Genomic DNA, 27,998 nt, shown 5'->3' with positions numbered 1-27,998 from the left:
CGGTCTTTATCTGCTTCGAAGGGACCCAGGGCCTTACTCGAGTAGGAGCGCAGGCGTCCACGCACAGAGCAGGGGTATTAAAGCAAACACCCCAAGACTGCATAGGGGCTTGGGTACCCTGGGTCTCTCCTTTGTGGGAGGGAAAAAATGTTTAATTTTTGCCAGGATGGGCTCTAGAACTCTTTGCACAATAGGGGGGTGCGGGTGGGGAGGAGGAGGCGCCTGGGAGTGTGAGCCAGGAGGTGGGCGTGGGCAGGCGTGCGCAGCACCGTCTAGGCCTTTGAACACCTGCAGAGATAGAGCCTAGAAGCTTCTGAAGCCGGATACTACCTCCTTTCGATCCCATCCAACGCACTTCCCGGCCCCCCCAGTGGGCGTGGCCGGCTCTCTGCCAGCGGGCTCCCACAGGGGGCGGAGCCGGGGGCGGGGTCTGCGAGCGAGTCACGTCCAACAGGCGGAGCTGAGCGCTAGGAGGCCGGCAGAGGAGGCGCCACATCCGGCGGCTTCCCAGCTGTGCATAAAGCGACCGCTGCTGCCGCTGCCGCTGTTAGCTTACAGCAGCAGCTCTGGCCTCTTCTCGGCTGCAGGAGCAGCTGCTCCAATGCCCCAGAGCGGCCATGAGCGCCCCGCACTGGTGGGACCAGCTGCGGGCTGGCAGTTCGGAGGTGGACTGGTGCGAGGACAACTACACCATCGTGCCTGCCATCGCCGAGTTCTACAACACGGTGCGGGGCGCGGGAGTGGGGATGGCAGGCGGGCTGGCGGGAGGAGGCTCTCCACAAGCGCCTCAGTGCCTGGAACCTGGACGTGGCTCTCTGCTTGTACCTGGGGCATTCTCTCTTCAGGGCCAGAGTCGACCCACGCCCCCTTCCCTGCGCGCTCCTTCCAGTTCTCCATCTGTCCTCCTCTCCTGTTTCCTACCTCCGACATCTGGGCTCGGCTTCTTCCTCTTGTCATTTCTTTCTCATAGCTCTATTGTGTTGTTTGTCCCCACCCGTCCTGGAGCCAGTGGTCTGCGTCTGCCCATCTCCCAGTTCGGGTCAGTTGCGGGCGGTGAACCTGCTGGGACAACTGCCTTCCTCCCCTAGGATCTCTGTGGCGTGACGCACTTAGGTCGCATTGTGCGTTTTTGACCTGACTGCCTGCGCTAGGGGTCCTGGGAAAGGGGGCAACACCCGGCAGGTCTCGGGGGCAGGGCCGCCTCGAACCATGCTGACTTACTCCACGCCACGAATACACCAATAATAGGTCGAGTTACCTTTGGCCAGAATCAAGTTAATTACTACTAGTTCTCATCTCCTTGCCTTACTTCTCACCCAGCCTCACGCCAGCCCCAAATCAACTCCCCCAGGCCTATGCATTTTAAAGTTATTAAGCCTGGGGCGTGAAAGGGAAATTTGGGAGTGATTGTGTGCATGTTTCCTGGACTTGCTTAGGTCTGTAGATACAGAAACTTCCTCACTGCAGAATCCTGTGGGCTTTTAGTCTTTGTGGGAGGGAAAAAACTTTCAGTTGGGAGGGAAATGCCCCTTCTTTTCCCTGTGCCCATGGCTTAGGATTCTGACTAAATATAAGACTTTGCATGGTCTGTTATGTGGCTTATTTTTTTCACTGCCCTGACATGGAAAAGAGGAACCCCTGGTTTACAGGTCATGGTGAATTTGAGGTTGTTCTTTAGGGTTTTTAGCTTAGATTTGCTGGAGAGAATGTTGGCATCAGTCAGGTTCTTTTTTCCTGGAGGGATCTCCAATGAGGGTCCTTCTATTCATTGATGAGGAAACTGAGCTCTTGAGAAGAGCGCTGTCATGCTCACGTCTCTGGCATGGCTGGGGCCACAATCCAGCAATCTGCACTCTTTCCTCTCCCTATTGCTGAAATCCATGGCTACCCTACACGTTAAACACTCCTGCTTCTTTTTTATACCAGGTTAGTTCCTCAAGAAAACCTGGTCCTCTGCTGTTCATAGATACTGTGAAAGATTCAGTTATTGGAGGTGGCCACACCTCACCTCTTTTACAACCTCTTTTAGCGTATACAGTCAGCTGTAGACAGGTGCCCATAGAGAATGGGCTGGAGTAGGGCTGGGTACTTTCAACAGTGGTAACTCAGTTTCTCCATTTGAAAGTGGAAAATACTACTAAGGATTTCACCAGAGTTAAAAAAGAAATGACAGCTTGGGGACAGGTTCTTAGACACCCTGTATGGTAATTATCTGTGGAATCTGAGGCCAGCAGAGCATCAGGCCTGGTTACTTGGCCAAAAAGTTAGTGTATAGCTGCTCTGAGCCTGCCTTGAAAAGCCCCAGAGTGCTGGATGAGGGGGAGGATTTATTTTCTTTACTTTTAATCTAGTTCCATTGGAGCTGTTATGTAGTGAGTGCCAAAATCTTTTGTAGAAATGAGCTGTTGATCTTCAGCTGCAGTGCCTGTGACTGACTAGCCCAGCTGGTTTGCCTGACAAGCCTTATTCTTTGGAATATTTGTAAACCACAAAACTGGCTTTAGCAAAGCGGAGAGCTTAAGGTTTCAGAGAAGTAATTGGTCACCAAACTTTGTTGAGTGTAGGTCCAAAGAGTTTAGCAAAAACCATATCTTCTTCTCTGTTCCCATGCACTAGTTACCTGCTGATGCTTATGACAGGACAAACCCATGCTTATCTTACTCCTATATTGAGGAAGACAGTGAACTATTACTGGGTCAAAAAAAAAACCAAAAACAAAAAAACACACAAAAAACCAACTCCTTAAATCCTCATAGTAAGGCAGCAGGTCTAATTATCCATTTTATAAGAAAATAATAATTATTACTAATTTGGAGAAAAAGTTTAAGGAATCTAAGACGTAAAATCAGAAGACTGGGAGAGGATCTAGAACATTCTTAATGGACCTTGGGGGTAGCACATCACTACTACAACTTCAGTTACTACTGGTTAATGTTAATTGTTTGCTATGTGTTGAAGCTCTGCTGGGTACTCCAGTTGCCCAAAGCAGCGGTTGCTATTATATCCATTTGATAAAGGAGGAAACTGGGGCCTAGATGGATTATGCGACTTGCTGAGATAAAAAAGTGGCAGAACTAGAGTAGCACCTTGATCTATCTGATTCTGCTAAGATACTACTCTTGAAGATACAAGTGTCATTGTATTATCTTAGATTTATTTATTTCGCATAGTACACATATTTATTACTCAGTTGTTCTTAAATTCATGCATTGGGACCATTTGATCTATAGGCTAATCATGATGTTTGATATGAAAAGGAAAGTTTGTTTAAAGTAGTTTTCTGTTGTTTATTATAAAAGTAATAATATGATCATGGTAAAAAAATTCAGAGTATGCAAGTTATAAAGTGAAAATACCCTTCTGTATCTTTTCATACTTTTTTTCTAGGCATATAAAGAGCATGTGTATTTGTGCGAGCATAAAAAATATGTATGTATAGTGTATACACACCACAATCTTAAGTTTTGTTCAACCCAGTTGAGATACTACTACACAAATGCTTCTGCACCTTGGTTATTTTCACTTAAAGTGTCTTGAAGCTAGTCCCATGATTGGCTCCTATAACGTAATCTTACTCTTTACAATGTCTATGCAGTATTCCATTTAATGGATTGACCATAATTTATTTAACCAGTCAATTCCTATTGATGGAAATTTAGGGCAGTTTTCTGTTTGTTTCATTGTTTTCATTTTGGTCTCTGAACAGTGATGCAATGAATATCCTCATATATGCATCTGGATATACTTTTGAAAGTGCTAATCCTAGATGGGGAATTGCTGTGTCAAGGGTAATGGTCACTTTGAAGGCTGATACTTATTGCTAAATGGCCCACCAGAGACAGGACCCTGATTTATGCTGCCAGTGACAATGTTTGGGTATACAAAACCTTTTGCTTTTGGGCCCTGCAAATCTTGATTGCCTTAAATCTTATTATCCTTTGCTTTAGCCAAACCAAAATACCTCTTCCAAGAACACATCATGCCTTTTCACAGCCTTTGGCTTGAGCACGTTTTGTACTGTTTCTTCTATGTACAAGTTTTACTGAGTTGAGTTTCTTTTTATGTTTTATGTCTTAAGGCCTCAGTCACCCTAAAAGAGAAAGATACTAGCTACTTTGGAGAAAAGTGGGGTCTGCCTTTTAAACACGGGGCTTGGACTTTGGGGACTGTGTTGCTGGATGGTGACTCAGGAGGGCAGAAGGAAATCAACTGGTGCTGAAAAAAGAAGTCTTGAAGCAAAACATAATGCATTAAATCAGCCCATGATCTGTTACCTCTCCCAATCAGCTCTACCCCCAACCATGAAGATAAGGAAAGTAGAATTTTCCTTATATGTCAAAGCCCACGTCCTACTATCTAAAGGGCAGAATTATCCATCCGTCCATCTGTCCATCTGTCCATCCATCCATCCATCCATCCATCCATCCATCCATCCATCCACTGGGCAAGCACTGTGTGCCTATGATGGAGACCAGACCCGCAGTCATCTGGGTGGGAAGGGCCATAAGAAAGGTGTTTACAAGTCCCCAGTACTCTGTGTGGGGTTGGTGCAATGTGGGAAGTGGGGTGGGGAATTTTGCAAGAAGGCTTCTGAGTAGAGTGACCTACTTGTCCTGCTTTGCTAAGAATTGGCCTTTCCTGAATTTAAAACTGAAATTTCCATGTCCTGGGAACCCTCCTCAGTCCCAGGCAAACCAGGACAGTTGGCAGAAGGGGAGCAATAGAATGGGTAGTTAGGAATATGCATATAGTGAAGATAAACAGACCATCTACTTGGTCAGGGCAATGACCCTTATCTGTTTATGAACTTGTTGTTCAGAAAAACTTACAGCCTGTTGCCTTGTCAGTATTTACCCTGTCTGGGAAAGTGCACAGTCACATTCATCAGGATGAGATTGCAGTGTGTTCATGAGATTATTTTGGTGCAAATGTCATGTGGGAATTCATAGAATGAGGAACTTTCTACGGAAATTACTAACACGTTTAAAAATTGTGGTTTCCTTGTAATTAATAAATCTGTTCTGCAGTCATTAAACCAGTTCTCCAAACGATAATCCAACAATAGGCTTTCAAAAATGCCTCTTGGCTGAACTATTCTTCAGCTTCAGTGACCCACACCATTTTAAGGGGAAGTTTCATTTCTCAGTAGAGACGGAGCCATTGAGTCCATCTTTTAATCGCAACTAGTTTGCTTTTCCGTATTTCTTTAGGAGTTCCTTCCTCTTTTTGTTTTAGGGACAGTCTCCCTCAAATTTGGTCTTTTCCTTTCCATAGATTCACCTCATTAGAAGGCCTGGTGGAGGCCGGCGGGCATTGATAGATGGGCTGTATAGAAGTAATAATGTGATTTCAGTGTTATTTGGGAGCATATGTTAAAATGGTGCTCTAAATCGAACTCCTAATACGTGCATTTAAAATGTTTGAAGTATCATAATTTTACTGCGAGTATAATAAATGACTTCATGCTTTTGTGACTAGTGTGTAAATACATTTAAAAGTGATCAATGTGTTCCTTGCTGGTGGTAACAAACCAACAGAGCCATTGGGTGGACAGCTTGGCAGTAGATACTAGGTTGATGCAGAAATAATTGCGTTTTTTGCAATTGTTTTTAACCTTTTAAACCACAATTACTTTTACACCAACCTAATAGTTGCACTTGGCTGAACCAAGGGAGATTGAGAGAACTTGAGGCAATAAAGATATACTGGGGTAAAAAGCAAGTATGCTCTCTTCCCCACCATTTTGGTGGGGCTGTAAATTGGTGTTCCTTCTACTGGGGAATGGTTAAAAAAACTGCTGCCATCTGCAGCATTTACAGCAAGTGAGGTAAATCTATATGAACTAAGGTGGAAAGGTTTGCACGGCATATTGTTGAATGAGGAAAGAAAATTGCAGAATGATAATGTTACATATGTGATATATATGTATTTGTGTATATGCAAAGAAAATGACTTGAAGCCTATGAATCTAAAAACAATGGTTATCTCAATGGAGGAGAATAGAATAGCAAGGAGACTTTAGCTTTGTAATATATTTTTTCTTTTTTTTAACAAGGACAACACATTCATGTATATGAAAGGAGAGAGATCAGGTTTTAAGTTACCTGTGGTGTAACAATTCCGTTTTTCTCTTCCTTCTGCCCCTTTAAGCCTCCTTTTCTTCCTTCCACGTCTATGTTTGACAGAAGGAGAGCCACATTTAAATCATAGAATGAGTCATATGTGCACAGTGTGTAATGCACTTCAGAATTTTTAGATACTAGTTGAGGAGTTAAGCTAACGAGATGAGAAGGTGGCTGCGTGGGTTGGAGGTAAAAATCAGCTGGGGGCAGTGGAAAGAGCTTGAGGTGACTGGATGCTGGCCCAGCTGTGATTGTCTGTCTGACCTTGGCCAACCTGGGAACCTTTCTGGGTTTTCAGTTATACCCCCTTATAAAACAAGGGATGGTCTTTAAGATCTCTCATTTTAACTCTTAAAGATCAATTCTTTAAATGATTGCATAGACTATTAAAGGCTATGGTAATAACAACGAACAATAGCTACTGCTTAATCTGATTCTTAGCAAATGAGAGTTGGCCTGATTTCCAGGATTGACCACTGCATACCGCCTGGGACATCTGACACAGTTTATTCATACTCTCACCCAGTCTCACCAGTAGCTCATAGGACTCCTACGTGGAAAACAGAAAAAGATCCCCGTCAGAGTGGACAAACTAGACAAAGGTACCCCCTCCCCCAGAATGCCGCAGCCCTACAAGGGATTTCAGTCTTGGGTTTTAACCAAAGGCAGCAGCCCATCCCATCCCTGACAGAGGATTGTGTTCTTTTCTCATTTTCTCTCCCACCCTTACCTTTCTTCTCTTTCTAAAAATGGTGTCACATCTAACCTCTTCTGTTCCTGGATGGTGACAGAGGCATACATTGGCCACGGATGAGGCCAATCCTCACCTTACTACGCCTCACGTTCTGGGGTTTGCTGCCGCGTTTTGTTTAGTTGCGCACCAGTGTGATTGTGTGGGTCTGAGAAAGCCCTTCTACCCTGGCTCTTTCAGTTGAGTGCAGGCACTCACTCTCCCTCGTGGTTCCTTTGAGGTCTCCTCTGTATTGTCTAACATGGGGGACCAGTCTTTTTTTCTTTTTTTAAACCCCCATGCCGTTAGCTTTCCAGACTTCCTCTGCCCCATCCTATCTCTGAAAGTCTTTTTTTCAGTCTTTTTGTGTGTACGCCTCCCATCCTGTCCCCATGATGTTGGTCATTTAGACTTAGCTGTTTTCTTCACCTTCTGCTCACGTCCTCTGTGTTCACAGTCCTCTGTGACGAGCTCCTCATGACACACTTAGAGAGGAAACTTAAAAAGCTGAACATCCCTACCACCATATACCTCCTAGGATGGCCTTAATTGGATAAAACAAAACAACCCCCAGAAAGTAAGTGTTGGCAAGGAGGTAGAAAAGTGAGAACCTTTGTACATTGCTCATAGGAATGTAAAATGGTTCAGCCACTGTGGAAAACAAGTTTGGTGGTTTCTCAATAAGTTAAATATGAAATTACCGTATGAGCCAGCAATGCCAACTATATACCCAAAAGAACTGAAAACAGGTAACTCAAAAGCTTCTACGCGAATGTTCACAGCGGCACTATTTGGAGACGTCTGTATAAATGGGTGGATGGATACACAATATGTGGTGTCCATACCATGGGATATTATTCACCCATAAAAAGGAAGCACTGACACATGCTACAAAGTAGAGGAGCCTCAAAAACATTATGCTAAGTGAAAGAAGCCAGGCACAAAAAGGTCCGATATTGTATGATTCCACTTTTATGAAATAGTCAGAATAGGTAAATCCATAGAGATGGCAGATGAGTGGTTTTCAGGAGCTGTGGGGAATGGGGGTGGGGAGTGACTGCTTAATGGGCATACGGTTTTCTTTTTGGGGTGATGAAAACATTTTAGAACTAGACAGAGGTGATGGTTGCACATTATGAATGTATTAAATGCCACAGAATTGTATGCTTTCAAATGGTTAATTTTTATGGTATATGAATTTTACCTCAATTAAAAATTTTTTTGGGGAAAAAAATAACTGGCTATGACCCTCCTAAAAAAAAAAAAGACAAACAAAAAGTAAGTTACAAAATGAGAGGTGAGGTTCTAGAGTTATGCTGTCCAGTGTGGTAATCACTCGTCACCTGTGGCTGTTGAGCGTGTGACATATGGCTGGCCCCAAGGGAGATGTGAAATTCACACTGGGCTTCAAAGCCTTGGCATGAACTCAAGAATGGAAAATATCTCATTAGGGAAATTTAAATAGTGATGACATGTTGCAATGACAATATTTTGATATTACATTAGACAGAATGTATAATTTTTTAATAAAAAAGCCAAATGCCTTCTGGAGAGATAAGAGAAAGGCTTACATCCACACTAAAGTCTGAAAGATAAAATGGTATCATTTTAAAGCTGGGAAAGCACTTACAAATTTGATCTGTAACTAAAAGTAGGTTTTGAACAGGGTGAAAAAGGCAACACAGGAGGAAACCAGGAAGAACCCTGCCTTCATGTGGGCCCAGGAGAAAAGGCTGGTCTGGCTGGCAGAAAATTACGGGGTGCTCGAACCTGTCTAGTTCTTCTCACCTCTTCATTAAACTTTATTTTTACCATTATTTAGTACAGGCTTTATCTTTTAAAGTATATGTAAAAGTAAATTAGAATGTTTCCTACGTAATCTGTGTGGAAAAAGAATAAGAGTCATTGATTCTTTGAATCAAGAGAGGAGCCTGGGCAGCTTTCACAGATGGCAGTGTTTTTACAGCTGCTGCTACAACCAAAGAGGCAGGAAGGCACCCCCTAAATGCTTATTAAAGAAGTTTTATTAATACATATTCCTGGTTGTGTATCTGCCATTAAGAAAAGTATCAGCACTTAAACAAGATGTATGCCAGTTTGCAAAGGACATACTTGGAACACGCTGCTTTGTTTTTTGCCCTGTTACTTAATATTTATCTTTTCATTTTACATTTCTCCCCTTAGATCAGCAACATCTTATTTTTCGTTTTACCGCCCATCTGCATGTACTTGTTTCGTCAGTATGCAACGTGCTTCAACAGCGGCATCTACTTAATATGGACTCTTTTAGTTGTAGTGGGTAAGTGGATTCGTTTGCAAGCATGGACTGAAAGGAAGGAAATGGAATTCTGCACACTTCCTGTCCCCTTTGAACATTGTTTTGTAAACCAAAGTCACTCTGACGTCTTAGCAAACTTTTATTTTGCTTGCTTGACGCCAAAAAGACTCCTTTGAATACGGGCTTGATAACAAGGTTGGCTGTAATTATCACTTAATTGCATCTGAGAGTTCATTTGTGTAATAGCTGCTGGTGTTGTGCCAGTGCAATTTTCTGAGAACTTCTGAAAAAAGTCATGTGAAACAATTGAACTCTGATGAGACTGTTTTCAAATGGACTAACGGTAAAAACATAAATAAATAAATCTAGATGTTTGATCTTTCATTGTTCTGGGAAATACTTGTGTAATTTCCATTTCCTTTCACAGGCATATTGGGAATGCTTAACAGTGAGAGAATGTTGACTTTTATTCACTGCCTGTTCCCATGAAAGTTCACTGGATGAAGACAGAGTGTGATTAACTGTGGAATAATTAAAGTTCTGATGTGCTGATATTTGGGCCCTTCTTGAAATCCTCTTTCTAGACTTGAAGTCTGCATGCCTAGGTGGTGTGAGTTTCTTCCTTCAGTTTCTTTTTTCAAAGAGAGAACGATCTGGTGATTGCGATAGCGGTTGGTGAAAGGGCTATCCTTAAACAGTGTATTGAATTTGTGAGTCTGTTCTTCTTTGGTGACCTTTCTTATTGGTTGTAATTGATTCTAGGAATTGGATCCGTCTACTTCCATGCAACCCTGAGTTTCCTGGGTCAGATGCTTGATGAACTTGCCATTCTTTGGGTTCTGATGTGTGCTCTGGCCATGTGGTTCCCTAGAAGGTATCTACCAAAGATCTTTCGTAATGACAGGTAAGCTTGTGCTGAACACTTTTGCATTTACTGCTAGCTGCAGTCCAATATAACGATGTGTACATATCGAGAAAAATAGCACACAGTGGAGCCTGGCCCAGTGATGAGATTACCATGTACTTGTTTAATATCCACTGATTGTTTATAGTCTGACGGTATAAATAAACTGACAGACAAAAGGGGGAATTTCAATATGCTTGGAGAAGGATTTATATGACATTAAGGACAAAAAGTCAAACGTCTCTCTTATTTGATTATAAGCATAAGTGGAAAGATTTTGATTTCCTGTTAGAACATTTCCTTTAGTCTAATCCACTCCACTGTTTTATAAATTTACAGTAGAACTCACTAAGGAATTGGTTCTTGGACCCATAGATACTGTAGTTGTTAAATTGCATACACATACAGCTCCAAGCTGGAAACCCAAAATTTCAGGAAAGGATGCATTTTAATATCTACTATGTTATATGATTATTCATCCAGTAAATATTTTTGGAATACTTACTATTTACTATGCATTTTTCTAGGCTTCTAGGTACTGGGATGTAGCAGCAAACAAAACAGAATCTCTGCACTCAATGAACTTACACTGAAGTGGGGGAGATTATGAATCAGCAGGCACATGAATGATATTAGGGAGTGATAACTGCTATGACGAAAAATGAAGCTGGGAAGGGGGGAGTAGTAACTCGGGGTGCTGATTTAGAGTTTGGTCAGGAAAAGCCTTCCTGAGCAGTTGTGTAAGGTTGTTAAGGAACAGAAGAGAGTCCGCCTCATAAAGATGAGAAATGTTCCAAGAACATATTACCCACATGTTTCTCTGTAGGACACTTTATTTTGTCAAGATATATATGGTAAACAGTCTAAAGATATGGATTTAATTAAGTAAGCTGTGTGTGCCCAGGGGTGAGGTATAGCAGGAAAAAGATAGAATTCATTACGGTTTTCCTGGTCCTCTGAATAGGAACAGGAGCTATGCAGCTATTAAAGGTGAAGCCTGCTGTCTGTGGACTGAGGGAGAGGAGTGTCCATGAAATGTGCTGGCTGCAAAAGCGGCGTAGCACCGTGTGTGGAATTTCCTCATTTTAGAACGAATGGACTAAATGTCCTTGGAGTATCTGTCTTTGTATGTGCACCACAATGCCTGGGAGGGTGAGGACAGCAGCTATTACCCTTCTTAGGAATTGGGGTGGAGACAGAACTTTCTCTTTTACCTTTAATCTGTACTGTTCTAATTTTTTTTTTTTTTTTTGCAAAGGGTACATGTTAAATTTTAATACAAAAAGTGTATTTTTAAATGAGGTAGGGTGAAAACATACTTTAAGTGGATTCGTTGTAGAATCTTCATCCGGAGCAGCAGGGTTTGAATTAAATAGTAATATCTCTGAGTATCATCAAGCAGATAGTAGTAGCCTTAAGAAGATTACTTATGAAAAAGTGTGTGTGTGTGTGTGTGTGTGTGTGTGTGTGAGAGAGAGAGAGAGAGAGAGAGAGAGAGAGAAGAGAGAGAGCGAGCCGTTTACAAGTAGAAGTGAAAGGAGGGTGTTTCTGGTCTTAGATGAAATATGGTCTCCATCTTGCTGAGGCCTTCTCCTCATTGGAGGAAGTATACTTTAAAACACAGCAGGTTCGTTTAGGCTGTCTCTGATTTCTAGTCTTGTCTTGTTTCCTTGTTCAGCTTCCAGAGAATGACGGGGATGATCAGAAAGCTTCATGAGGTGGGGAAAGGGATGAGGGTAGGGATGGAGGTGGATGGCACTAGGCAGGGTCATGAAGTGGCTTTGCAGTCAGGGACTTTTGGACTCTACCTAAGAAACACACCGTTTACCTTTTGGCTTTTCCTCTTGTTTCAGAAGGGGCTCCCCAGTCTCCTCCATGCTTTCCCTGAGTCTGGTGTGTGTTAGGTTGAAAGCTGAGGAACTACTTTGCTCTTGGATCTGATCATTCAAGTCCTGGGATCTGAGAGAGAAGTTGAAGAAATGGGAATAAGGGTTTTGTTTGTTTGTGGCACTCTGGAAGCCTGGGTTGAAATTCCAAGTGACAGTTTTTAATGTATTCATAATAGAGAACCCTTTTCTCTTCTCATTTCTTGAAGGTGGGAGTGAGGGAATGTTATGAGCAGGAGAGAAGAAAGTAAGGCAATGGTTGTAGTAATTAAAGCTTACCAACTTTAATCATGAAAACAAGTTATGAGGCGGGGAGGTCTGTAGCCCCTTGGGACTTTTTTATTGCCAGCACCTTGCACTATTCTCTGGAGATGTGACCCCTCTCTTCAGTTTGGGGGAGAGTCCTTTGGAGGCACTGAGCAACACATATGTATGTATCCCTGGCTTTGGAGTGGGTTTTAATTCTAGCTTCCCTGCTCACAAACTGTGTAACTTGTCTGGAGTCTTTACATTTCCTCATCTGTAAAATTAGGTAAATAATAGTGTTCACCTCAGGGTTCTTTTGAGATAACTCTGCTGAGCACTTCGTGTAGAATTAAGAACATGGTGAGTGCTCAATCAAAGTTAGCTTTCATGACTACCCATGGCACATAGAGATTTCTGCCTGGCACCTCTGTGATGTGCATACAAACTGAAGGAGAGAATGGGTGATTTTAGTGAGCAAAGAAAGAAAAGGTGCATGTTATAGGAAAAGTAGATTATTCTAAATAAAGATGTTGGTTCTGTTTGTCCATCTGCAACTTTTGAGTAACGGGGAGAGCAAGAAGACCAAACGTCTCTCTGTGGGCTTCACCACCCGTGACAGGTGGCAGACCAAAGATTTCAGGTCAAAACCAGGATTTCTGTAGACTGCAGCTTGTGTGGTTTAGCTGCCTGAATTGATCAGACAGTTAACATTTCTCTTTCCTTTTCTGTTTGTTTGTGGTCTAGACTTTGCTGGAATATTTGTAAAAACATATTAAGAGTAGTTCTGTGCGAGATTTCTAAAGAAGAGAGAGTATGGAGGCTAAGTGACTTTGGATCAGACAGATACAGATATGAATGACAATCGACTTTTTTTTGTAAGTTCTGATACCTCATTTTGCTCATCTGTAAAGTAGATAATAAGAGTATCTACCACATTGCATTAGTAATATATGGAAAAATCATATAAAGTATATAGTACAGTGTCTCATCCAGAGTAAGGGCTCACTAAGTGCTAGCAGTTATTGCAAATGGCTAGTATGGATAAGTGTTTTGAACATGATAATGTCTAGAACAGCGGGCAAATTATTAAAGTTTATGATGTAAATAGGAATAAATTGGTGTGTTTAAAAAAAGAAGGGCTTTCTTTCATCTTGCCTAGACTGTCCTAAGAGTCCTTAGGACATACACTCAGCTGTTGATGGTTATTTATGATTTTTAGGCAAATCAGGGGCTTGTTCTAAATAGGTTATGTTTTAACCCTATAGGGTAGGCTCTTAACCAGGGACATTTCTGTCCCTTCAGGGACATCTGGGAAGTTTATGGTAGTCACACTGATGGGACGTTTTATCATTCATAAATTGCATTTCACTTCAGAATACTAAAAGGGATATTACCAAATGTTTGATTTAAAAAAGGGGTACAGGGTCTGATAGACTTGAAAACCACTTCCTTAAAGAGTAGCTAATGAGAACAGTAACAGCTTTATTATAATACTATGATAATATTGGGTTGCTAGGTTTTGGCGTGGGGAATACAGGAAGGAGTGCTCCGAGTTCCCTGACCTTGTGTTCCAGTTTAAGCCGGTAATGGGCTGGAAAGTTGAAAACGGGACCAGAGTCTGCCGTAGGGGGTACCTGTCATCACTGTTTAGAAAACCTCCATGGGGGCACCTTGATTCTGAATATTTCTAGTTCTCTTGTAGCCCGGGCCTCTGGTGACCCTGGGGTCGGCTGGGCTGGCCGTGTGATCTCTGTTGACTTCTCCTGGTTGCAAAATCGTGCGTTCACAGGATGTCCTTGTTGTCTAAGCTGGCTCCCCAAAGCACATTCCTCCACACCCCCTGGACTGACGTGCGAGGTGTCTGCCTGTGTTCTTCTTAAAGAAAGCATGTTTTGTCAAGCTTGCTGCCTTTGGGCTCTTTGGCAATACCATTAATATATAGAGTCTTTGGTGATTGCACCACCAGTTCAGTCAGATTTTCCCTGAGAGTGTGCTAGTATTAATAACAATATTTTAAATAGCGTTTACTCTCAAATGATGGTAATGATCATAGTAAGAGTGGATTTTATGAGCACACACCATGTACCTGGCATTGTAGGAGGTGCTCATGCTTGCAAGAACATATAAGGCAGGTGTCTTCATTTTCATATGGGAAACCAGAAGCTTGGAGACTTCAATGATTTGCCAAAGATCCCACATCTACTAAGTGATGGAAGCAGAATGTGACACACATGGGTCTACCTGGAACACCTCTGCTTTGAATTGCTCTTTCTAACCTGTGTCTTAATCCTAAATCATTGGATACACAAGATGAGGCAATTTGGAAGTTTATGATTATGTGTTTATCCGATCTAAAAAGGCCAAAAGCCTTGGCATGTATCATAGAACCTGAAACCCAGTGAAAGAGTTATTGTGGGTCCCTGGGCTATGCACATGTGCTATGTGTGGGCTGTCATCCTTAGGCTGGAGCAGGCAGCCTTTTATCCAGTAGCTGAAGGATGCCAGCCAAGGTCAGGAGAAAAACACAATTCTCCTGAGGATTTGCTGCCTGGATCCTTTCCCACATATATTTTTTTCTTTTGGTCAAAGTTCAGGGCTACAATTTCTGCTCATTCCAGTCAGAAAGTTGGCAGCTTGATCAATGATTTCCTGTGCCTTGATGATAAATGGTTTTTCTCTAAGAGATAAGTTTGTATTTTGAAGATTTCAGTGAACTTTGATTTCTTTATAATGGAATTTCATTCAAATTAGTTTCCTAACTGTGACCCGTGCCAGGGCTCTTGGCCAAAGTAAATTGTGCTCATGAGGAATAACAGAAACTTAAGGAAAATTACGTGCTCCTAAATTTCAGTCATGGATGAGGCCTTAGAGATAATTTAGTTCAGACTTTTTAATTGTATAGGTAAGGAAATGGAGTCCCAGGGAGAGAAGAAGGAGCGTGCCCAAGATCACGTCCTCATTTCTGGCTCTTTCTTACTGAAAGAGCTTTCACTCAATAGTAGAAGGATGGTATCAGTTACTTTTCTAAGATTTATCATGTCAAAAACTTGTCAACAAAATGCATACTAGACCGTGGATTGTCAGTAAATATAGATCCTATTAGAAATTTTTAAGAATTTTACTTTTGTATGCTAGAAACATAAGATTTTTTTCTTTTAAACTAGGAAGACTTATGGTTTATAAATAGTATGTTTTTCTTATAAAAGATGTATGTGTTTACCTTGTAGAACAGGGGTTGACAAACTATGTTCTGTGGGTTAGACTGGTCCACTGCCTGTCTTTGCAAATCAAGTTTTATTGGTGCACAGACATGCCATTCACTCACTTATTGTCTACTGTGGCAGATGTAAGTATCTGTGTCAGAGACCCTATGACCCGCAAAACCTAAAATAGTCACTGTCTGATTCTTTACAGATAAAGTTTGCCAAATTCTGCTGTAAAACATCTGAAAAAAAAAAAATCTAAGTAACACTAAGAAAACAAGTATCCATGTCTCACCCTTAAGGACTTAGTTTGATTCTAATTTTACCATTCTCATGGCTAAATATTTTGAAAATTTCTGATTATTTCCTAAGGCTAAATTCCTGGAAGTGGACTTACTGAGCCAGTGAGTGTGAATGGTGTTTAGACTTGGTATTTGCATTCCCACCATCAATCCCTGTACCTTGTCAACATTCGACAAACAAGACCTCCTTTGCTAATGGATGTGGTTTGCTCTCACTGATCCAGGGGCAGGTTCAAGGCGGTGGTCTGCGTTCTGTCTGCAGTTACAACATGCCTGGCGTTTGTCAAGCCCGCCATCAACAACATCTCTTTGATGACTCTAGGGGTTCCTTGCACTGCCCTGCTTGTTGCAGAGCTAAAGAGGTGGGTGCTGTTCTTCTTGCTGTCCCTTGTGTGTCCCTTAGCCTGTCACTGTGATAGGGACACACCAGCTCCAGGAACAAGGAGCTGGTGTGGAGGAGGAGTTAGACTCTTCATGAAGAGGTAGTTCCTGACTGTTGGATGGAAAACAAGTGATAGTTTTGTTCCAAATGTTAATGATCTCATTTTCAGAAACGGGAGCCCCTGCTTAGTGGGTGCAGTACATCCCAGTGGTCCCAAGCTAGTTTAGCAGGAACATCTCAAGGACCTACATGCCCCTAGGCCAAGCTGCCTACACTTAACTCTGTAGAAAGGAGAATAGATTTGTTCAGATGACAAGAATAAGGAGAAAAGACAAGTTCTAAAGAGGTGGTTGCATTTACACAGAGAAGGAAAAAGATGAATTTCTATGTACAAGACAACATTGGCTTCAGGTGTAATACTATTGACTCTGCTATTTTCTCTGAGACCAGGTTTCTTGTTTACAACCTATCAGGTAAAGCCTTTGCTATTTGCATAAGCATTTTCCTTTGGGAAGTTGTATACTCAGAGTTCATGTTGATATCCACAAACATTTTCGTTTAGCTCTGGTGTGTACACGACTATCTTCTTCTGGCCCCAACTAAAATACATCTGACTACTGCCCTTATTTTAATACTCTTTGAAAATGCTTGTTTTTCTTTGTGTCCACTTTTAGAAATGTATTTAAATTCATGACTCTCATTGTTATGGACATAGAGTGTCTTAACTGAAGTCTTGTATCTATATCTCCCTTTGTGAGAGTTGCTCTGTGTAATGGGTTGTCAGGTTTCTCAATCTTTGTTTTGAGAGGATATATATCTCTCTATATTTACACATTTCTTTCCATTGCTTTGCCGCTGGGGGGTTGATTTGATTGTCAGCAATACTAAACAGGGTCAAAGGTGGCTAAAGAGGTATTTAAACTTTGCTGGCTGGCACTGTCAGGTCCAGTTTTGTTGGCCTCTTTGAGAAGTCGTCACGGCCTGGGGAATGAAGAGACTCATTTCAGAACACTAACAGATCTTGAAGCTCTTTGGAAAACGCACACTAAAATATCTGATAAAGACATCTGAAGTAGATTTGTAATAGTCAGCCCAGTGGTGCTGGCTTATATGAGACCTGAAATGAATAGAATGTGCTGGACTTAGCTATGTGTCTTGAGAATTCACTGCAGTCTGGTTTCATTTTAACTCTGTAGTTCAATAATATGTTTTAGCCTATAGTTTTATTCAAAGTAGCTTAAAGAAAGGGAAAATATTTTGAATTCATAATACTTAAACAAGAGCAAATTCGTAATACTTAAACAAGAGCAAAAAAAAAAACAAAAAAAAAAAAAACCAAGACAAGTGGTTAGGGCAGATTATTCCATAGTTTAAATAAATTCTGTTTAACAACTGTGATCTTTAAGCAGGAAAGCATATTTCCCTTAAATACGCTAATCTTCATAAGTAGTTATAAAGGACATAATTTTTGTTCCATATTTAAAATCTTTGTCCCTGAAAAACTAGTCATCATTACAGCTAATTGGTCTTCATCATTACATTAGCAAATGCAGCATCATGGGAAATATCCCTCCTTCCATCTAGGATCAGTCTTTGTACCTATTGATTATTCCCTCCATTCTCCTATATCTACTTTACTCCTATAAGTTGTCTACTCTGTCATCCCTCTCTCTCTCTAAAGCAGGGATTTCCAAACTTTTTTCAAGGTTTTTCACCAAGGGCCATATGCAGTAAAATACATAAACATTCACTCGAGGTGAGGTACGTCTTGCCTCACCTGGTTTATTTAAGTAAACTAAATATATTTTTGGAATTTGCTGCAGGCCAGTTAACAATGGATCATGGGCCGCAGTTGGCCCACGGGCTGCAGTTTGGACACCCCTGCTCTAAAGGGTCCTTCCCATTAGTCGTAAAAATGTTTGAGTCTCTCCATCTTCTCTGACACTCAGCCTGGACTCAATCCATGTTTGTCTCCAGCCACCACCCTTTATCTCTCTTGTATGTCATAGCCAAACCTCTTTAAAGGTTGTCTCCATCCTTCACTTCTCATTTACCCTTCAACCCACTCCACTCTGGCTTCTGCCCCTACTTCAATACCCAAACCCCTCTTGGTTGTACATTCAGTGATAATTGTTCAGTCCTCCTGGGTCTTATGTGTTGTTTTCTCAGCTGTTTGCACCCCCACCCCCGATTCTTGAACTGTTTTTTTCTGTGGCTCCTATGACACCACACCCTGCTGGGAGCCTAACTCTACACGAGCTTTTTTTCAGTCTCTCATGTAAACTCCTTTTCTATGCATCTTTGCTTGTATGGATCCCTTAAGGTGCTGTATCACATCTCTGCTTTCCTCCCTCTGTAGTTCCCCCAAAATACCTCATCGACTACCATGGCTTTCATTACTGTACGTATGTGAGTGACGCCCAGATTGATGACTCTAACCCAGTACTTTTTTCTGCCTCCACCATTAGTATCTAGCTTCCGACCTGACCTCTCCAACTTTCCATGTCGCAGGCATCTCCAGTTCAATTTGTCCAAAACCAGATTCCTGATCTGCCTTTTACATTATTGGTTCTCTTAATATTTCCAGCCACAGTAAACTGAACACCGTTTACCTAGTTGCTCAAACCAGAAGCCTAGCTTTCTCTTCCTTCCCATCCAATCTGCTCACGGTCATTTTTCTATTAGTTTACATCGCAATTACAATAAAGTTCAAAATCCTCAACATGGCACCTGCATGCTAATCTCTCCCACACGAAACTCCCCCTTATATTCTGTCTTCCAGTCTTTCTGATCTTTCATGTCCCCAAGGTGGCCTAGCTCCTTTTGGTCCCAGGCCTGTCTTCATGGCTGTCCCTTCTTTCAGACCCTCCTGCTTGGTTCACTTCTGCTCATCCTTCTGGTTTGGGCTCAACTGTTTATATGCTCTCATAGCATCCCAAACTTCTCCTTTATGGCACCCATCCTGACTGTAATTTAAATAGTATTTGTGCTGTTGTTTTGTTCCTCCACATGGTCAGGGACGAGGTCCCTACGTTCACTGCCATGTCCCAGTTCTTACCTGAGTCCCAGCAAGGAAAGAGAAGATGGTTCTTGGCCTGCTTTGATACAATTCCCAGCCAACAGGATGCCCTGTTCCTCTTTGTGTTTCCCTCCAGGATCTTCCCTGCTTGTCATCAGCAATGATCTGTCATATCTCCGCTAATGTTTCTCATTGTGCCTCCTCTCTGCTCAGAGGAAGTAGGGGAGGGACAATTTTTCAGCTTTCTCTTTCTCATTAGCCTCATTCCTTGAGCTTGTTTCTAGTCTTTTCATATTATCATTGTCCTTCCTGAACCTTCTCTCAGACCGTGTGGAAACAAAATTTTATTATGACTTGGGGTCATGGCCTGACATTTACTGAAATTTGTGGTGTTGTCACATTACCAACTGACTCAGCGACATCTAAAATATTTTAAAATAGACGTTTTTCTGATGATAGGAGTGAGTTGATTGTTAAGAAAAACTTTGAGAATGCAACAAAGGGGTCAAGAGGAGGAGAAATGGTAGACATACTCTCAGATTATTCTATCCTAAAATAGGGTCCTGCTTTTGTTCTGCATTTCTAATTTATGTTACATTGACATTTTGATACAAGCCCTGAAAAGTGGGAATAAAACCCAATGGTGCCCAGGTTTGGACAAGTCCCAAGTGCAAATAAGCCTGGTTAGTGGCATATAGCAGGGCCTGTCCCTCTAGAAACAGAGGAAGGGACCAGGCTTCCCTGAGACCCTGACTCTGCAGTGCTTTCTCCCCTGCTTCATAGGTGTCAGGCCAGCCCCACCTCCCTGTGACTAATCACCTGACAGTCCACCTCTCTCTTGCTACTTGACACACATGCTCTCTGTGCTGGTGTGTTCCTTAAACCAGACTTTCTGGGTTTAATTAAATTGAGTGCACATGTAAGGTGTGATCAAACAATACTGTGAATGTTTAAAAAAATTTTATTATAGTAAAAGATCCATAGCCATTAATCCCCCTCAAAATATTTCCCCTCACTTAGAACACACTTATCCCATTGCTCTTGCCACTTTCTAAAGCAGTTCTGAAAGTCCTCTTTTGTGAGTGTCTTTAGTTGTGCTGTTGTGGCTGCCTCCATGTCCTGAATCATTTTGACTTTGGGGAAGAGCCAGAAGTCGCATGGTGCCAGATCCAGTCAATAAGGTGGGTGGGACACACCGTAATGTTTTTATTTGACAGAAATTACCGTATGCCAGAAGTGATGTGTGACATGGAGTGTTGTCATGATAGAGGATGATTTATGGCACAATTTAAAAGACACCTTCTCTCAACCGTAGCTCACACCTGACTGACTGCACAGAACAAGTTGAAACTTGTCACACACTGTTACTAAGGTTCGATGTGCTGCTTCCGAAGATCCCTTACCTTTCTGTTACATGGCACTTGGCAGCAGCAGTCACTGTATTTTGTGATCACAACGGAAAGGCTCCGTGTCACACATTGCTTCCGGTACGGCAATTTCTGTCAACTAAAAATATCATGGTGTGTCCTCATCCACCTTACACTGGATCTGGCACTGTGCGACTTCTGGCTCTTCCCCAAAGTCTAAATGACCATGAAAGGTAAGTGTTTTGAATGGATTCAGGACATGGAGGCAGCCATGACAGCGCAACTAAAGAAACTCACGAGAGAGGACTTCCAGAACTGCTTCAGAAAGTGGCAAGAACGATGGGATAAATGTGTTCAAAGCGAGGGGATGTATTCTGAGGGGGATTAATGACAATGTGTCTTTAACTGTAGTAAATTTTTAAAATTTAAACATTCACCGTATTTGTTGATCACACCTCGTAGATCCTCTTGTAGTAGACTAATTGCCTGTATATTTGTTGACACTTGTTTCTCTCAGTTTTCATTTTACCTTTTAAAATGGCAAGGCTAGACGCCGGTTTATTTTGCCTCTTATAGTGCAAAATAAATCGTCTATATAGTTGACCTGAGCTTCTGAGAGCATGGGATGACTTTTTTACGGAGAGGGCTGGGAGAAGAACAGGTTTTGGGTGGGGTGGGGGGAGGTTAGGAGTTCATTATGGACGTGTTAAATTTAGGTGTATATTAGACGTCAGGCATACATGTCAAAAAGGTAGAAGTGAGTCTGGGGTCAGGGAAAGGCCTGGGTGAGAGGTATGGCTCTGTGGGTCATCTGTGTACATGTGGTATTCACATCCACAGGCTGGTGGAGTGATGGTATGTTGGGTAGGAACTCCAGTGCCAAGGGGCTGGGGAGAAGTGAGGAACCACCGACGTGGCCAGCGAGGTGGGCAGAAACCGAGCTTGATGGCGAGTTGCTCTTTGGATCCCATGCAGGTGTGACAACGTGCGTGTGTTTAAGCTGGGCCTCTTCTCGGGCCTCTGGTGGACCCTCGCCCTCTTCTGCTGGATCAGTGACCGAGCCTTCTGTGAGCTGTTGTCGTCCTTCCACTTTCCCTACCTGCACTGTGTGTGGTAAGCCCCTGCCTGTGGGGAGTTGGCTGCACTATAGAGCTTTGCACTTTCGGTTAGGCTCCATTCTCCCTGCGAGGTGCCCAAGTATGCCCAGGGGACAGAGCAGAGCCCCAGTGCCTTTCTGTCCTCACAGAGACCGTCAGACTGTTCAGAAGCAGCAGAAGGTATTGTCAAAAACACAATGGGCTCCAGGGAGCTGGCTTAGCCAGAACAAAAAGACCTAATTGTTTATGCTTCAAGTCCTGGGCCTCTGACCTCTAGCTCCATTATTAAAGCATAATGGAGCTTGAAAACCTAATCTGTCACCTGAGCTCTGGCTCGATCTCTAGGCTAGGGGAGGTGGGAAAGGGGACAGGTGTGGGGACGAGGATGTGGTCCAAATACAAACCACAAGGAGGTAAATATGACCTCTTTCAAGATACAGTATATTTTTGTCAGTCCAAGTTCCCCTTTTTAGGGTTGAGTGACCAGGTGAAAGCATGAGCCTCATAGGTCATCTAGGGACAGTCTCACCCATTCATTTTACAGGTGGAGACACAGCCCCAGAGAAGTCAAGTGAATTGTTCACGACACCACCTGGTTATATAAAACCAGCCTACGAGTTTGATAAGAGGGAATTGGAGCACCTATACTTTGGCATGCTCAGGATACACTGCTAAGTTAAAAAACAGAAGCAGGTTACAAAGTATGCAGAATCCTACACCCAGAAAGCTGAGGAGGAAATTGAGTGGCTTTCTTCCTAAGAACCGCTTCAGCTCCAAACCCAGAGTCATCTTTCCCTCGCTGTCCTCCACGATTTCTGATTGCAAACAGCAACAAGGACTAAGAGAAATATGTTTAGTATGCCTCTTGTAAATTGAGAACATCCAGGAAGAATTTTTCTTGGTAAAGAGTTGGAAAAACTTTGTTACGTCTAGATTCAGATAAAGGTTGACTTCTGTCAGGAAATGCCTAAAACTAGGTGGTTTGAAGAATTCACTTCAATTTCCTTGAACACACGAACTTTTGTATCTCTACCATGAGACCCAGTCTGTTCTCAGTTTAAGGTGTGGAGACTTCCAGAATTGTTTGCAAGACAAAACAAAATAAAAGCACAAATTAGGGCTCCAGTCTTAGGATCCATTGCCTGATATTTTTTAAGTTCAAAAAATCATTTGAACTTGATTCACACTAGTGAATTTATCACACTTTATATATTTGTTGAGTTATAATTTACAGATCAGAAAATGCACAGATTTTAAGTGTATATACTTTGATGAGTTTTAATAAATGTATCCACCTGCATAAATATGACCTCATTCAAGATATCATATGTTTGGTCCATCCAAGTTCCCTGGTCACATTAGTGATTTAAGTGATATTCAAAGATTAGACTGTAATAACTTTGGCTTAAATTTAATTTGTTTCTAAATTTGGTGTTCTTTCTGCTTTGTTTTTCAAAGTTGAACCATTTTTTGTCCCAGTTATAAAATGACGTGTTCTTTTTTTTTAAATAACAAATTTAAACAACATCAAGAGAGAGAGGCTCTCATAATTCCATCTGCCAAAGACAGATAACAACTGTTAACAACCTGAGGTATATCCTTTCTGATTTTATGAATATATATTTTTCTAGTTCAATTAAAAAAATGAAAATAATATCATTCTATATATTATGCAAACTGGTCCTTTTTTTTTTTTTAACCACAATACTAGATCCTGGACAACTTTCCTTACCAATGCTTATATATTGTCGTCATCATTTTTTGTCTCCAATTAATTCTTCACAGTATGGGTGCTGTATAATTCCATCCTCTTAGTGCCTGTTTTAAATTCTTGGGTCTCAGTCTTCTTGGTGAGCCCCACAGGCATTTGCATGTTTGTTCCTGTTATCAAGCTGGAATTGTTTAGAATATTCTAAATTAGGCCCTGTTTGATCCAGATTTATCATTCTCCTGCTATTCCAGGATTTCTTGGTCACTTTCACCCTTTCCTAATAACAAGAGGCCCCGGACTGTCACCCAAGCCATTCCTGGACTGTTAGGCCAGAAAGGGGAAGCAGCTCAGCCTTTGCTCACATCTGGTTCTCACCTCCTGTCTCCCTTTGCAGGCACATCCTCATCTGCCTGGCTGCCTACCTGGGCTGCGTATGCTTTGCCTACTTTGATGCTGCCTCTGAGATCCCTGAGCAAGGCCCGGTCATCAGGTTCTGGCCCAGCGAGAAATGGGCCTTCATCGGCGTCCCCTACGTATCCCTTTTGTGCGCCAACAAGAAATCATCAGTCAAGATCACGTGATGGGAAGGAGGGGGCTGGCTTCTCTGCTTATGTTTCCTCATGCGTTTTTCAGCAAAGACAGCTGAGGGGTTCTCAGAGTTGGTGGGGGGGGGGTCCTGGTTTTTTTTTTTTTTTTTTAATTCTGTTCCCTTGGGCTCTAACTGGTGTGTCTGTGGACCATCAGGAGTCTGCTATGCCTGAGAAATGAGTGTCTTCCCCATTCCTAAAGATGGAAAGTAGAGGGCTGAGGGCACTAGGTATATCTTCTCAGCATCACTTCCAGATGCAGTGGCTTGTTGGGCTGCGTCCTTTGTGGCAATGGCAGAGCAGTCACTGGGGGGACCCAGTGATGCACAATGTCTCGCTTTCCAGAGAGTTTACCTGCTCCAAACCCCACGATTCCTGTTGACAGACTGATTGTATGACAGGCCGCACTCACAACTGATGGAGGATGCCAGAGATTTTCATTTGGGGAAACTCTTAAAACAAAACCAATCAAGTGAAACACACATGGGACTTGTGGCTGAGGAAGCTAGTTTTCCACTTACAGCTGTCAATAACCCAGGTGTTACATGCATTTGTTAATCCTCTTCTACCTCTACTGATAGATGGAGACCTGACTTCAGATGAGAGTATGCTAATGAGAAAACCCCTCTATGCCAAAAACTGCTCTCCACTTTAAGCCATTCTTGAAGATGAAATGTTGATGGAAATGTTGACATTGTTTGTCCCCTTCCCAGCCCAGTCGTCTCAAACAGCCAGAGGAATAGCTGTGGTGTGACTAGTCCATACATAGGACCCCCCCCCCCCCTTACTGCTTGACCTCTGTAACATTGCCAAAGGGCTCATGACACTTGTGATGGGGGTCCTGGTTCAAATTTTGGAGCAAGCATGACGTTTTGGAAACTTGTTCTTGTTAGAAGCCTCCTGCATGCTACCCTGTTGGAAATTATCCTCAAGAAGCTCCCCTCTTCTTTCTCTCATTTTTGCTGTGGGAATTACACTCCAGACTCTCACAGAGGGAGGTGCTTCCTGTAGTTTTCTCTGAGCATTTGCTCGCTTTTCTCAAGTGCTCGCAGTAACTACACACCGGCTGCTTCGGGTCGCTGGTGCAGCAGGGCGAATCTGTTGCCTTCTTAGTCTTTCTCACCTAAAGTGACACGGGCTACAACTAAATCCCCTCCTCACTGGTTTGAATGGAAGACTCCCAAACTGTCTTGAAGGTGTGAGGTGGGAACTCAAGACCTCAGGGATACTCATTTTAACTCAGGCATTTCCTGCTTTGCAACATTCCATTGTGAGAGGGCAGGGCGGATGTCCTTGTATGGACAGGAATCAGGTCACTGTCCCAAGTCGCTGAGAGGTGGGCAGCAGCAGTTTTTGGCATGTTTAGGAACTCTTGATTCTTCTTAGAATTTGCACAGCATCTAAGGTGCAGAGTCCATTAAGAAACTGAATTCAGAGTTTAAAAATGAATGACTTTATCGTACTTTTGTGGTTTTCAAATAATTGTAGCAGCCCAACCCTGTTTGCAGTGAGAATGGAACCCTAATGTGTGACATAGGTTGTATTTTTTAGCTGAAATTTATCTTAAGGTCAAACTTATAGCATTTCCTTAATATATCAGGCAGTGAAAATGCAAATTAACAATTTGGTGGTTTTCAACGTGGAAAATTTGGTATTGAGTAAGTGTACATGTTGCTTTATTATAGTTTAAAAATATATTAAAAAATGATATTTGAATGAAATATTCGTGGACCCTCTAGTACGCCTCTATGAGATCTAGTTGGTTCATGAAACAGAATTTGAAAACAGCTAAATTCTCTGGGTTTCAAGTCTAGAATTTTTAAAAGGGAAATACCATTGTCCTCGCTTAAGGTTGATTTAGCAGGCATGAATTCTGGTCCCATCCATTTTGCAGGATAAAAATGCTCTCAAGTAGGAGGTTTGATGTATTTTAAGCCCAACTGTCTTAGTGTGGAAGCATAGATAAGGAGAAGCAGAGAGAGGGGAGTAGGAAATGTTTTTTGTATGTGTGTGAGGTTTAATTTCTGTCTCAAAAGTTCCTCAGTGAGGGGAGCATTGTTCCAACACTCAAGGAAGGACCATTTACCCCTATCAGATACAGGGATTGCTTCCCGGGAAATACTACCTCCAGCTCCCAAGGGTTTGACCCTGCCCTTCTGGAAATTTCTGGGTGTCCTTTGGAAATAGGGATAAAATATGACTCTGCTGGAAGTAAGGAAGTTAAGTGCCCTGACTCACGGGGCTATTTCCATTCCTCTACTGCAAGCCAGGACTAATTTCAGGAATGCTTTTGTTGTGAAAAACACAACGCCCTTCTAGAGATTCGTTTTAATGAGATGAGGGCTGGACCAAAGGGTGGAATGGGACATATATGAGGAAGACAAAAACATGTCTTCTTTTGAACAGCAGTCACTATAGCTTGCCAATGTGGGATGTAGGAATATACTGATCTTATTTTAAGTTAGGTTGATGGTATCATTCATATTTATAGTTATGTTTATATTTATAATGCTTTTATAGCACTACATGCTCTTTTAAGAAAACTAGGATACTACAGAACAGTCAAAGAAGAAAAAGAAAAAAATTATTTCTATAGCCAAAAGACAACCATTGTTAGTTAATCTTTTGATATTTTGGTATATTTTCTTCTTGTCTCTTCCCGCTCCCCCACCCTTAATATAGTTGCAAATAGATGTCTTTTAGTACTGACAGTTTATCCTGTAGCTTGAAGGGAATATAAATGCCAGTTGTGGATTTTTCACGAAGAGCAGGTTTTGAAGTACACTAGAGTTAGCTATCCACTTGAGAGCTCATCACTGGATCCTGAGACTGACTACTGACTGAGTCTTCCCTGCTAATCAAACTTGACATGAATGGGCCCTAAGAAATAATGGACTGGATCCTACTTTTTGATAGACGCTTCTGGGCTTGGATTGGTGAGCCATAGGAAGTAGCAGTTAAATATATGGCTTTACAGGTTTTGATGTTTTCAGAGTTAAAATAAGTGAATAGCTTATTTCATTAATCAATGAATCGTTTTTCTCTCCCCCAGTAATGCAGGAAAGTGGAGATTTGACATTTTAGGAGTTACCGGTGGGTCATGGTGGTTGCTCAGCATGACTATCAGATTTTCATTCTGGTTAGAATTTGCCCACAATCAATCCCCTGGAGGAACTGGATTTAGGATATTAAAAAACAGTGTTACCAAGTGATTATTTAAGTCAATGATTATTATTTTATAGTGTTTGATTGTTGATTTTTAGAAAGAGAAATCTTTTTCTCCCCTTTATGGTTATATAATTATAAACAAGTACTTCAGTGAACATATTTAAGGTGTAGGGGGAGGAAATATCTGAATCTGTTTGGTAACAAGCTACATTTTTGGGGGGAACTCTGCCTGTCCCTCTGAAGAGTGTCTAAAACATTAATTATGAATCAAAGGTGTTCTCTTGGGCGACTAAGCTCTGTGGTCATCAAACACAGGCTTTGTAAAAAGACCGTCACCTATGCTGTAGATTTGATTTCTCATGGCTGAAAAACATCTCTCAGCAGTCCATCATGCTGATGTGAGCCAGTGCGTGTGGGAAGCTCCAGGACCGGGATTTGTCCCTCCCTGACATGGAACCACCTCTGGGGGACAGTTGAGGGCTGAAGCTCAGCCAGAGCCCCCCTCAGAGCTCCTTTTCCCTAAGCGAACTTGGAAAACTTGGAACTTTCATAGCCAGCTCTCTGCCTGGGTGCTGCCATTCCAGCTGGCCAAAAAAGAAGGCTTGGGCCAGGTTGGGATTCTCAGTGGATTTTATAGACATATTCCCCTACGGATTTTTTTTTTTTTAACGGCCCCTACTCTAAGGGACTAATTGTTTGAGCTGTATCTTTCCCTATATTTTAAAACAGATTTAAGACTATTTTATGACCAAAATATGTAATCAGAGCAAATATAGCATTTTCAGAGACATTCCTTCTTTTATACTTCACACTTTATATAGGGGGTGCTGTATGAAGGTCGTCTGCCCACTGGCTGTGGTAGCATTTAATCTCCATTGCTTTGCGAGTGATTTAAGGCCTTTGAAATGGAGCTTTTGCACTTTATACTCTTTCTGTGAACTGACTATGACAGCTATGTTTAATATTAAAGCCATAGTGGCATTTTGTATGAATAAA

General features: G+C 42.0%; 1 protein-coding gene across 1 annotated transcript; it reads left to right on the top strand.

Annotated features, from left to right (window-relative positions):
* The first annotated feature begins 485 nt into the window (after positions 1–485).
* On the top strand, positions 486–27,998 carry ACER2 (alkaline ceramidase 2). Its single transcript, XM_019750371.2, has 6 exons — positions 486–725; positions 9,037–9,151; positions 9,893–10,034; positions 15,896–16,033; positions 21,415–21,552; positions 23,642–27,998. The coding sequence occupies exons 1-6, from the start codon at positions 618–620 to the stop codon at positions 23,826–23,828; spliced, it is 828 nt and encodes a 275-aa protein (XP_019605930.1). The 5' UTR covers positions 486–617; the 3' UTR covers positions 23,829–27,998.

The sequence above is a fragment of the Rhinolophus sinicus genome, linkage group LG04 (genome assembly GCF_036562045.2).
Source record: "Rhinolophus sinicus isolate RSC01 linkage group LG04, ASM3656204v1, whole genome shotgun sequence".
In the NCBI taxonomy this organism is placed as follows: domain Eukaryota; kingdom Metazoa; phylum Chordata; class Mammalia; order Chiroptera; family Rhinolophidae; genus Rhinolophus; species Rhinolophus sinicus.
This window is presented reverse-complemented; position numbering and strand designations above follow the sequence as displayed.

Bases quoted from the DNA above. Each gene is read 5' to 3' on its own strand.
- ACER2 (XM_019750371.2), top strand. From the start codon at position 618: ATGAGCGCCCCGCACTGGTGGGACCAGCTGCGGGCTGGCAGTTCGGAG. The intron at 726-9,036 runs GTGCGGGGCGCG...TTCTCCCCTTAG, and splicing joins TCGCCGAGTTCTACAACACG to ATCAGCAACATCTTATTTTT. The intron at 21,553-23,641 runs GTAAGCCCCTGC...CTCCCTTTGCAG, and splicing joins CCCTACCTGCACTGTGTGTG to GCACATCCTCATCTGCCTGG.